Genomic DNA, 11,954 nt, shown 5'->3' with positions numbered 1-11,954 from the left:
TAAAACCTACGAAAAAGTGTGAAAGAACATAGAATCTAAACCGACAATAAAATAAAAATAAAACAAGAATCTACACGTGTAACTCGGATGCTCACTACATGTCATACTCCATTTGGTTTTGGATAATGGTGTGTCACCATTTCATCTCTTATTTCTGTACCATTTTGGTTCCTAACAGATATATGGTTGGTGAGGACTGAGGAAAAACAGAACCTCAAGTGCTTCAATCACCACCACTCATTCCTTTCAACCAAAGCAAGTCTCACCTCACCCTCTCCTTTCCCAACTCACAAAAATCAAAATGCACACTTCAAAATCTAAATCCTCTTTTCCACATTCTCTCCTTTCTTTCTCTACCACCCCTACCTACTACTACTATCACCACTCCTACTCTTCTTCATCTTCCTTCTTCCTCCTCATCCCCATGGCCAAAACTCCTCCTGAATAACTCAAATTCCAAATCACACATCACACACACAAAATTTTCCCTCCTCTCAATTTCTTTCTCTTTATAAAACATGAATCTCTCTTGCCGCTTTTCTTTAACCAAACACACAAACCCTCCTATTTTCCATCGAAATTCTCTAACCAAAAACACTACTACTTCTTTCTTCCTCAGAAACTGTCTCCATGTGAAGCCAATTCCTTTCCCTCCAAAACCCTCTCTCACGTTTCGAAACTGCAAACTCTCACACCCTTTCGCCACTCTATCATCCTTCGCAGAAGGCGAAGAACAGCAGAAAGAAGAGATAATTCACCTCAACGGCCACCATCAAAACGCAACGCTCAAAGCTCAAAACGACGATGAGTTACCAGGAATGGCGAAAGCCTTCAACATTTCATCACGAACAGCTTCTGCAATCTCCATTTGCATGGCGATTGCTGCACTCACTTTACCTTTCTTCATGTGGTCGTTAGGCCATGGTTTGCCATTGAAGACCAAGTGTTTGTCTTATGCGACGTTGTTGTTTGGATTCTACATGGCTTGGAACATTGGTGCTAATGATGTTGCGAATGCTATGGGAACTTCGGTGGGTTCTGGTGCTTTGACGCTGCGGCAGGCGGTGTTGACGGCGGCGGTGTTGGAGTTTTCAGGGGCGTTCTTGATGGGAACTCATGTGACTAGTACAATGCAGAAGGGGATTCTTGTGGCTTCTGTTTTTCAGGGGAAGGATACTCTGTTGTTTGCTGGGTTGCTCTCTTCTCTTGCTGCTGCTGGTACTTGGTTACAGGTAATTGACGACAACTATTCTTTGTGTGTTTGTATCAGCATGTCAGAATTGATTTTGTAAAAATTGATTTTGTTAAAATTGATTATGTTAAAAGTGAGTTAATTAAAGCTGGTTTAAAGTGAAGTGATTTATGTTTAGATGCGTAAAGTGGTTTCTGTATGGTAAGATTGTGTTATCCAGTTATGAAATCCTACAATTGATTGTGTCCAGTACTCCAGTTAGCTTCTCGGTAGAATTGATTTTGGAGCTGAAATAAAAGTGAGTTTTAAGTAAAGTGATTTATATGTTTGGATACGTTTATGGGAAAAGTGAATTCTATATGGTAATGTTGTGTTATCCAGTTATACAATAGTACAATTGATTAGTCCTAGAATTGATTGTGTCCACAGCTGAAGCTACTTTATCTAGCTTCTCCGTAGAATTGATCTTGAAACTGAAAGGAATCTGAGTCGATTGTCAAACATCTATATAATCATTTAAAAGTATTTCTCCTCAATTAAAATTGATTCTGAAGCCCTCTAACGTGAAACCGAACACTGAGTTATTCTGCTATAGTTTTCAAATGAGGTCACAAGAGTTAAAAATCTATATTAGGAAATCCAATTTCAATTAACACTTCAAGAAAGTTCAACTTAGCATTGTTTGTGAGATTGGAATATTCCTACTAGATTATCAAGAGAAATAGAATTTAGAAAACTCTGCTCTGTAGGAATTTGGAGAAGTTGGGAACTTAGGATTCCCTGGCTAAAATTTCAAGGCAAGGAAATTGGCGATTGTCTTTTCTGGCCACTGAAAACGTGTCATTTGTAGAATTATTATTTCCCTTTCTTGATGTAATTGGAGACTAAAATCCAACAGGATATAGTACAAGCATCATTATAATTGATGAATATTACTTTTTGAAACTAAATTTCCTTGAGATTTGAATCCTGACATTGTCTTCTTGAATGACTGAGGAAAATGGAAACATTGATTAAACTAAAATATGTTTCAGCAAAGACTAGGTATGTCATGTTTCTTCAAATATCAAACTTAGAAGCCACTGGTGTCATTGTTTCCTTGAAGCAACTTGTATTATACAACTGGAATTTGGTCATTAGTTTTCTGAGTCACTAAGGAACAAATTGTCATTTTCTTCTAAAATCTGTTCAAGAGAAAAAACAAAGAACTGAGTTTTTGTTATGTATTCAGTCAATCCAATGAAATTTATTAGCTATTTCTTATTTTGACTATGCAGATTGCGTCATATTATGGTTTGCCTGTATCTACTACCCATTGTATAGTGGGAGCAATGGTGGGGTTTGGTCTAGTTTATGGAGGTACTGGAGCTGTTTTCTGGGGTTCGCTTGCCAGAGTGATTTCTTCGTGGGTTTTCTCACCACTAATTGGAGCAGCTGTGTCATTTCTTGTCTACAAATGCATCCGAAGGGTAAGCTCTTTAATCCAACATGCTTACAGTGGCTGTTGCTGATTTGGATTTAAAGGTAATTCTAATGCAAGGAAAGGCTTTTTAGTAAAAAAGTTGAATTTAATTTGTTTGTGCTCTCGGTGTAAATTTCCACCCACATGGCTCCTAATAGATCAGATAAAGTTGTAAATACTAAATACCCCTTTTACGTACTACTCTTTAAGAACATAATTGAATGGTTTAGAAAAAGAAAACAATTTTAGCATATCAAACTTGAAGTGCCGTGCTATTTTTGTTTGATATTCATATGGCCCAGGATACATATTTGATTGGTTTTGAAAAAAAATTGAATATTAAACTCGAAGTGCCATGCTATTTTTGCTTTATATTCATATGGCGCAGGCATTGCTTTGCTCCTTGAGAAAAAAAATTCCTATTTCGAAAAGACTGGTATGTTCATCAGAATTGAAATCTTAGGAGAATTCAGTTGAAATACCTGTGTTTCCACATCATTTAATGAGTTTTATAACACGACTTGTCTCAAACTCGTCAAATATTTTGGCGTGGCAATACATCATGGGATGCGATGTGAGAATACTCTAGACTTATATTGCATTGGAATTAAACTCAAATTTCCTGCTCATATTTTGAAACCAAGTCATCACGGTTATGGAATAACTTGGCATATAAGACTTTGGATATGAAGTCATTAATTATTAATGACATTGTTTGTTGGGAACTTTTTAAAAACAGTTTTTACTTGAAGACTATGGAATCTGCTCTTTGCTAAATTTGAAATAGTTAGCAGGATAATATGTTAAATTCTTGCTCAGACAACCACTGATGTTTTATCTCATCCAGTTTGTGTATTGTGCACCTAACCCGGGGCAAGCAGCAGCTGCGGCAGCACCGATTGCTGTATTTCTTGGTGTAACTGGAATTTCTTTTTCTGCCTTACCTCTCAGCAAGAGCCTTCCTTTGTCTGTGGCCCAGGCTTTAGCCTGTGGAACTGTTGGTGCTTTCCTAGTTGACAGAACTATCAGAAAACAGCTTGGACATCTTCTCATCAAGTCAAGTACTCCACAACCTGAAACAAAAGAAGAGACTTCACACCAACATATAGGATTCCTCTCTGATATTGCAGGTCCAAAGGGTACCCAGCTGGAAATAGTGTATGGAGTATTTGGGTACATGCAGGTACTCTCAGCATGTTTCATGTCATTCGCTCATGGCGGAAATGATGTCTCCAACGCCATAGGTCCATTGGCAGGTGCACTAGCTATTCTTCAAGGCGCTGCCGGAGCAGCCGAGATTGTTATTCCAACTGATGTTCTTGCTTGGGGAGGATTCGGAATTGTTGCAGGGCTGATGATGTGGGGCTATAGAGTGATAGCTACAATTGGAAAGAAAATAACAGAACTTACACCAACCAGAGGCTTTGCAGCTGAGTTTGCTGCTGCCTCTGTGGTTCTGTCTGCTTCCAAATTGGGGCTTCCCATCTCAGCAACTCATACTCTAGTGGGTGCAGTAATGGGAGTGGGATTTGCAAGGGGACTTAACAGTGTTAGATCAGAAACTGTGAGGGAGATTGTGACTTCATGGGCAATAACTATTCCTGTTGGTGCCATGCTATCAGTGTTCTACACTTGGATTTTGACTAAGCTTTTGTCCTATGTTTTATGAGTGTGCATTCCAAGATATGAAGAACAGCTTATGTATGTGATTAATTCAAAGCTACTAATACTCTTTCACATTATTATATTTTGTGGTACAAATTGGAGAAGAGGATTGGTGTGGGCGGCAGCACAGGTAACTTGGGTAGAAGGCTCTTCACTCAGTTGGCATGGGATGAATCTTGTTTGGATCCTAAGTCAAGCCTGTGACTGTGAGTTCCTATTCCTGTCAGAACTGAACTTCAAAATTTATGAAATGAGAGTGAACAAATTGTCAGGTTCAGCATTTTTCTTTTTCGGACCTATTACATTTCTCTAAGCTAATTTTAAAAAGAAATAATAGCAATCTTCAGACGTTTAAGGATTGAAAAAATTCAACAAAAATATTGGGAAAAAAACCCAATGTCTGTAATTAATAGATTCATTTGATCTTTTTTTATTTATCTCTGCTTTAAATCCATTGGTTGAAACTTGAAGGAGTTAGACTCAAGCGTCATAAACCTGTTTATTCAATAAGTTTTGTTAATGTAGACCAGATATATGCAAGAACAATATTGCAAAGGATGCTTAATAGAGCTGAATTAGAAGGCAATTAGACGAAAAATTATCTTTAGATATTGTCATAGTGTATTTGGATTCACATCTCTGCAGATGACCGACATCAAGGAGACACTCATTCAAAAGGGACATAATCTATTCAGCATCACCCATATCCACATATATGGAAAACATTGTATCATAAAACACACATGAAAAAGATGGAATTCTGGATTGTTGAGCTGTGAATGTGATGGAGATATGTGGAACTCTGGATTCTTAAAAGTAATGAGAATAACTCAAAAAATTATGTGTTATTAGCTCGGTTAAAATTATATCAATACTACCGTACCAACAGCACACTTATCAGTTTTCTCTTGTATCTGATATATATGTATGTATATATACCAAAGCTCCTCATGCATATATGCAAACAATATTACAGAAGAAAAAGGTGGAGGATATTGTTTGGATTTTATTAATCAAATGTAACAGCTATATATGACCTCCATGAAGAGGAATTATAGCATGTTTGAATTAGCTTCTTTCTTTAAAATCACCTCTGACATCCCGAATCTATTCACAGAAGCTTGTATCCAGAATTGATTTTGACACGCCCAGTGTCAAACCAGAAAAGGCGTTGCAATACCAAAATCAAGGAGAGATCTCCTTCACAGTTGGGAGGCTAGGTTGCCATCCTAAACCCCGATAATATCTTGTCCTTGGAAGTGGTGGCCTAAAAGGCTTCTTTGATGTTATTCCTTTTCGTCTTGGAGGTCTAGGTGACTTCTCCTTAGGCACATAGAAGTCCTTTGCACAATTAAAAGAGTCCTCCACAAGAGATTCATCCATCTTTGTGTTCACTACATCTTCCCTTGGAGTCAGAGCTGTCCTTTTTTCCAACATCTCCTGGCTTGCAGCTCCATTTGGCTCTTTCATTTTGCCATTTTCTTTGTGACTGTGTCCACTGGGAGACCCTGTGATTTCAGCACCACCCAGTGCTACCCCATTAGGCACTTTGAATTTGCCATTCTGTTTGGGTGTGTGGTGTCCACTCGGAGACCTGGAGTGTGCGTCAAGTGTCTCTCTGGACACCACCACTCCATTTGGTGCTTTGCCATTGCCACGCTCTGGATGCTTACGTTTCAGCTTCTCGACATCTTTAAACGGGATCAGGATGTACTTGTGACCAGGTAGCAAGAGATCCTCTCGCCATAGCACAGAGTGGTGAGGAACTTTGAAGACCTGCGGCGTCGCAACGCACATCCCTGGATACTTTGTCATCAACTTAGCTGCAGGAACTGCATGTCTATACAGCTCCTGTTGTCCACCTGCATGAGTTATCCTCACAACAAAATCCTTTGATTGTGTGCTGAAATCAGGGGGTGTTTTGTTTCTGGATTTGGAGCCTTTTTTATCAGTTTGCTCTGCCAAGCCTAACGAGTGAACAACTCTCTTCAGCATAGCCTGCAACTCAAAATTGAGCAATTTAAGTGTTTCACCATCGTCTTTCACAAGATAGTGTTGGGTAGCGGATCAACGTGAGACATGCAACCCAATTTAAACACAGCCAAAAGATATTCTCTCAGTATCCTATGGCCGGCTATCTCTAATTTAATATTTTCAACCGTTGAGGTGGTGATTAATCCGAGGCTTGGAACATGTGCAGACAAAGGGAAAAGAATGGCTTTCGTTTGGTCTCAAGAAAGTGAGGACAAAAAAATTTCCTAGAATGGATAAGGTATGAAATGGATTCCATGGAGTCGTGAATCCTACATTCTCGTAGTCACCGAATCTAGGCCGTCTAATCGTTGATCGGACGGCTTAAATTTTAAGACATGTCTACTGTCCGATCTTCATGAAAATTTTGAGCTGAGCGATCTTAATCGTACGGTCCAGATATCGTGAATACGTCAATGTACAGTATCTCTAACAACAGGTAACCCAAGTCCGAAGGCATCCATATCATCTCCTCAAAGTTATCTCCATGGCTTGATACTGTGCCAGCTCCGCAAACACATCCTTGTGCTAGGATCATACTCCCACAAACCAGACAAGACTTGGCGTTCAAGTTTCTTCAGCCTCCCACTGATCCAGTTGTTATGGATAATGTAACATCCCTTCTTCAAACATGCTTCTTTCACATTCTTTTCTTGCCACAGGTCTTGGTAAGCACCATTTGGAAAAAGGTCTCTATCTAAGAAATGTACTGTCATGTTTGTTTCAGGTTCCACACATCTATTATCGCCAACGCGGTTGGATCCTCCTTCACCACATAGTGTGTCGTAGAAGCTTGGTTGTTCAGATAATCCTGAAGTTTCTGCATGTCTCACCACTTTCTCTATAGCAGCAATTGTTGGATTATCAGAATGAGCATAATAGAAGCCAGAGTTCAAGCGTCTAGGTAGGTTTATTGGTCCTGCACAAATGACAATGAAAAAAGAGTTGAAAATGAGTAAATGATCTTTTTTAAAAGGGATAGAAAGAATAGAAGAATATTCAGATTATGTCAAATCTTTCTGTACATATGCAAACTAAATTAAATAGAATGACGATTTCATCACAGGTGAAGCACGCAGATATAGTAAAACTTTATATTTTTCACCATCTTCACTCATTTCATAGTATACATGTATTTTATGCTCCTAATGAGTTTTGCCATGGAGAAGGGAGCCTTTACCGTAAAAAGTTACCATGTGAGTTGTGACCAAGGTCACGAGTTAGTTTTTGGTATGTCTAACCCAAAATTAATATGGTATCAAAGTTTATCATAGATCAGTTTATTGGAGACCACCTGTGTATGGGTCATCCGTAGATGTTCATTCATGCGAATTCCAAGCTTTAGATGTCCAGTTCTAGGGGTATGATGGGTGTGTTAAGGTCTCACATAGACTATAGATATGACCAAATAAGTCCATATAGAAGAAAGAGCAATTCTTGCTAGCTTTTGGGGTTTAGCTAAACTTAACTCGAAATCTAAGAAATAGACAAAGTGGTCAGACCCTTCCCTGAACCCCGTGCATGGAGAGAACTTTTGTACACCGGTCTTCCCTTTGTGATCCTAATGAGGAGAAAAATATGAATTTCAAATGTGAGATGCTGGAATAAGTACCTTGTTTTTTGTATTCATCTGACTGTGCAGCAAGAACTGCAGGGCCAAAAGAGTGAAGCAAGGAAATAGGATTTTTGAACCAATATATATCTACATCACTCAGAAGTACGTTGTAACCTAGCTTGAGTATCTTCAAAACAATTCTTGACTTTACTTTTGTCACCCTTTGGAAGCACTTTGTTCCAAAGTGGCAGTCATCAAAACTTATATCACTTGGAGCTGTTGGATCTTTGAAAACTGGAATTCCCTGCCATGGCAAAAAGGGTGAGACTTGAGAAGGCAGAGGAAAGTTGAATTCACGTACTAAAATTATGATAACTACATTGCAATGTAATAGTTCAAATGAACTTTAAGAACATTTAGATAATGGCAGCAATAACAAATGTACTTGCATGCATATTACTTATGCAGAGAAAGACCGCACATACCTGCAAGATGGAGAAATCATAAGTTTCCTGATCAAGGGCAGAAACAATAAAATTTCCAATTGAGAGTTTTCGTAATCTGCAAACCCAACTCATGAGCATATCCTTGTAGCTATATCCAGCAACTGTAAGTACAACTGTTTTATTTCTGTCTGCAGTAATTGAAAGGATTGATTCTAAGGAGAATGGAAGCTCCAGAGATGCTGGAACTTTCATCTCATCCTTGAGAAAGCAGTCTAACATTCTGGTTAATGATTTCATATAAGCAATGCAATGCATTACATTTTCCTTTAACCATGGAGAAAAAATCTTTTCCTTCAGTTTCATTGTACCTCGGTATCCAATTGGATAAACAGTGTTTTTCTTTGTGTCAACCATAATGTATTGGTGATTACAACTCAAAAGTTTGAACTGGCTAGAGTAATTAGCTTCCCTGTATAAGAATGAACCATAGTGTGCCCCTATTAAGGAATTACCAATGTATTCCCAATTTCTATTTTCAATATCTGAAGTTGCAGAATTTCGATTTCCAAATGCAGGATCAGAATCAACCTTGGAATTCAAATGGAAACTTGTGATGGTCAAACTAGCATCAAACACAAATCTGAACTCAGATGAAATGGCCTCATGAATTACCCAACTGTTGTGTATCCCTTTACCATAGATGAATGGTGGAAGAACTCCATTATGTAGAGGTATATTCTTGCTGTTCCAAGCCATGAGTGTCCTTGTATAAGTATAACAATGACTCCCACTCCAATTCCAATTCTCTTGTAGCATTTTCTGCAGCTGAAGAACAGTGGCAGTACAATTCAGTTTTGTTGAGCAGAAAAGTATAGAAATGAGTCCTGCAGTCAGGGAATCCCTACATCCACGCAATCACGCAATTTGAGTCCTTCGATCGGTTGACTCATATGTTAAATCAACCGGTCTTAATCAGATGGCTCAGTGCATGAATGCACGGTATCCCTGACTACAAGAAACCCAAATCCTAAAAGTACAGTGTGGGCTTTAGAAAAGAAAAAGAAATTGCAGTGTGTACTTTCTCTAAGACCCTTGGAATATTTTTCATACCTTATGGATCTTCACCCGTTTTTTTCCGGTATTTGTCTGCCAATGTTTTCCAAACTCATCCAAATGGAATGGGAAGTGAGAAACATTTTGAGCTGAAGCAACAAGCAGCCAATCGCGATCAAGCTCATACACATGACTTAGAGTGGAGATAAATCCAGAAAGGATCACTGTTTCAGGATCAATGATAACAGATATCTCTGATGTGAACGTGTGAGATTTTGCAACCATGGAATGGAAAAAAGGACTACCAAGGAAGCTGAAAAAACAAAAACATAGATTAGAAGGCAGTAGTTTAAATCCTTCCTTCCTTGTACATTGATGGCAACAATGACTTAGCTTTCATACATGAGATTTAGTAAAGATCAATCTATACTTTTTTTTTCATTTTGTAATATTTTGTACATTCAAAATCTAAATTGATCAATCCCAATTAAAAAATAAAAAGCAAATATAAATCTAACATTATCAGTAACGGATAGAACTTGAGCAACAATACAATTCAGCCTAATAAAAAATCTTATAACCTTTATTTTTGCAAAATACCAATTAGTTTTTTTTTTCACCACATCATGGTTGGACTAACCTCCTAGCAGAATGTTTTCCATTCACAAGACTCAAATCCGAGATCTTTGTTTAGGGTATTCAGGCATATACCACATGAAGGAACCAACCACCCAACTAGAATACAACAAGATTTGCAAATTCTCTACTAAAAATAATTCATGAATACAGTTCTCTAGCACATTTAAGGTAGTTTTCTTACGTGAAATCGATATCGGTATCAACCGAAACCCGGGAATCGAAAGCACTTGCGAAAGAGGCAACTGATGGGTGTTGGCTGAACAAAACAACTGTAACATATGGAGATAGAGCCAGCCATGACCGAACAGCAAGAGTCTGTTTGGTCCCCGTAGAGCCCGTAAAAGGTTTCGGAGCTGTGAATATGGTAATGCTGAGACTTCTGGAGTCCAAGATAGCATTCTTATTGACGTTGGAAGTTCTGCTATGATTCTTGAAAGAAGGTAATTTCTGAGTGGCAAAGAGCGAGAGAACAATCAAGAAAAACCCAGATAGCCATATTGACCAGAGCTCCAAATGAGGTACCTGCCAATAAAATGCAAGATTAACGTTACATGAACACAAGGCATTGGAAGGAGTATGAAGAATGCAATTCAATGAAGAGAGCAAAAACCTTCATGGCTTGTGTTACTGAGAAAATTTTGTTACCTCTTTGTCTTGTCAACTCTTCATGAGTTATTAAAAGAGAGAATTATGATGCTTTAACTGAAAGGAAGCAAGAAATGCACCATTAACAAACCCACTAGGCCACTACTACATGTGAAGTTTGACTTCACAAGCAAGTTGGCTTCCTCCAAGAACTTTGAATTGAACATAGAAAAGAATTATACTACTCTCTCCTTTAGATGTTGGATTCGGTCGGAAGAGATAATATGCTACTAGTCAAAAGTCAAAGCTGGCTCCCAGACTCTGTTTTGTTGCATGCATTAAGAAAGATTATGCACGAAAAAAAAATTAAGTAATTGAAACTTGTTAATTATTTTCTCCATGTTATTCTTTTATGATTTCTTTTTCATTTTTTTTCTCTTTGAATGTATCCGTGCACTTCATCTCATACATACAACTAGCGCAAACACATTAAAAAATACAAAACTTTAAAGAGTGAAATCGAAGTTAACGAGGGTCAATGCCGTTGCTAAATTTCTGCATCACAAAATCATGAATAGCATGTGGTCATTCCCAATTGCATATGCGTAATCCTGTAAAAAATCGGTAAAATATAAGCTATCTCTGGTTGATTTTGTGGACGGTGTTTCTTCACAAAAAAAATTGGGATGGGTGACTGGAATGTTACTCAGCTCATCTATATGCGTGTTGCTTGGGTGCTGAAACATAGTAAGCACTTACCAGGTTCTCTCAAAAGCTCAGAATTCCCGGCAACACGCACCACGTACACAAAATCTTGGAGCAAGATTATATAATGTATCTATGAATCGTGCACCCATACCCATTTACTATGTGCCCCAAGAGAAAGAAAAAATAATGAAGCGTTAAATATAATATCTGAATTATTTAACTAAAAAAACTGGAAATACAGTACACCACTTTTACACCAGTTAGTGATGTATATGTACATCTAAATCACTGTTTAAATGCCTCCTCTATTCTGTGCTTTGAATAAAAGGAAAAAATAAATAAAAGAAGAAAACATCAGCAACTGTCCATACAAATCAGAAGTCACTAGTTCTTTTTTTATGTCTCCCCTTTTTTCTGTCTTCTCGGGACAAAAAGACAAGGGATCTAATATCTGGTTACTCAAGCCACTAAGAGTTACATATCTTAACCAAGAGAAGACAAAGACTAATCTAATACGAATATGGGATATCAGGAACTCTTACAGCAAACCACAAGAAAAAAGGCATAAAACAAGGGATAAGAAACCACAAGAAAAAGGGGCAGTATATCAAATATAAT

The 11,954-nt window shown here is 38.0% G+C and overlaps 3 protein-coding genes and 1 long non-coding RNA gene across 4 annotated transcripts; 2 read left to right on the top strand and 2 right to left on the bottom strand.

The window, feature by feature from the left end:
- The first annotated feature begins 290 nt into the window (after nt 1–290).
- On the top strand, nt 291–4,783 carry LOC130714982 (inorganic phosphate transporter 2-1, chloroplastic). Its single transcript, XM_057564970.1, has 3 exons — nt 291–1,232; nt 2,470–2,661; nt 3,502–4,783. Exons 1-3 carry the CDS (start codon nt 519–521, stop codon nt 4,321–4,323), a joined length of 1,728 nt encoding a protein of 575 aa, XP_057420953.1. The 5' UTR covers nt 291–518; the 3' UTR covers nt 4,324–4,783.
- Nucleotides 4,784–5,305: 522 nt separating this feature from the next.
- Nucleotides 5,306–6,816, bottom strand: LOC130714983 (uncharacterized). The gene has a single exon (XM_057564971.1). The coding sequence runs from the start codon at nt 6,312–6,314 to the stop codon at nt 5,505–5,507; it is 810 nt and encodes a 269-aa protein (XP_057420954.1). The 5' UTR covers nt 6,315–6,816; the 3' UTR covers nt 5,306–5,504.
- Nucleotides 6,817–6,829: 13 nt separating this feature from the next.
- Nucleotides 6,830–11,109, bottom strand: LOC130714981 (beta-arabinofuranosyltransferase RAY1). The gene is made up of 6 exons (XM_057564969.1): nt 10,654–11,109; nt 10,225–10,565; nt 9,462–9,717; nt 8,391–9,176; nt 7,963–8,209; nt 6,830–7,269 (listed from the first exon to the last, which is right to left on the bottom strand). The coding sequence occupies exons 1-6, from the start codon at nt 10,657–10,659 to the stop codon at nt 6,830–6,832; spliced, it is 2,076 nt and encodes a 691-aa protein (XP_057420952.1). The 5' UTR covers nt 10,660–11,109.
- On the top strand, nt 6,844–9,468 carry LOC130714984 (uncharacterized). Its single transcript, XR_009011535.1, has 5 exons — nt 6,844–6,961; nt 7,078–7,254; nt 8,374–8,514; nt 8,927–9,082; nt 9,165–9,468. It is a non-coding gene; the product is annotated as an uncharacterized LOC130714984 (long non-coding RNA).
- Nucleotides 11,110–11,954: the final 845 nt, after the last annotated feature.

This window comes from Lotus japonicus, chromosome 4 (genome assembly GCF_012489685.1).
Source record: "Lotus japonicus ecotype B-129 chromosome 4, LjGifu_v1.2".
In the NCBI taxonomy this organism is placed as follows: Eukaryota; Viridiplantae; Streptophyta; class Magnoliopsida; order Fabales; family Fabaceae; genus Lotus; species Lotus japonicus.
This window is presented reverse-complemented; position numbering and strand designations above follow the sequence as displayed.

Excerpts from the sequence above, each read along its gene's own strand:
- LOC130714982 (XM_057564970.1), top strand. The coding sequence starts at position 519 with ATGAATCTCTCTTGCCGCTTTTCTTTAACCAAACACACAAACCCTCCT. Across the intron at positions 1,233-2,469 it reads CTGCTGGTACTTGGTTACAG|ATTGCGTCATATTATGGTTT; the intron begins GTAATTGACGAC and ends TTGACTATGCAG. Across the intron at positions 2,662-3,501 it reads TCTACAAATGCATCCGAAGG|TTTGTGTATTGTGCACCTAA; the intron begins GTAAGCTCTTTA and ends TATCTCATCCAG.
- LOC130714983 (XM_057564971.1), bottom strand. The coding sequence starts at position 6,314 with ATGCTGAAGAGAGTTGTTCACTCGTTAGGCTTGGCAGAGCAAACTGAT.
- LOC130714981 (XM_057564969.1), bottom strand. Across the intron at positions 9,718-10,224 it reads GATACCGATATCGATTTCAC|CTTCCTTGGTAGTCCTTTTT; the intron begins GTAAGAAAACTA and ends TTGTTTTTTCAG. Across the intron at positions 8,210-8,390 it reads ATGATTTCTCCATCTTGCAG|GGAATTCCAGTTTTCAAAGA; the intron begins GTATGTGCGGTC and ends TTGCCATGGCAG.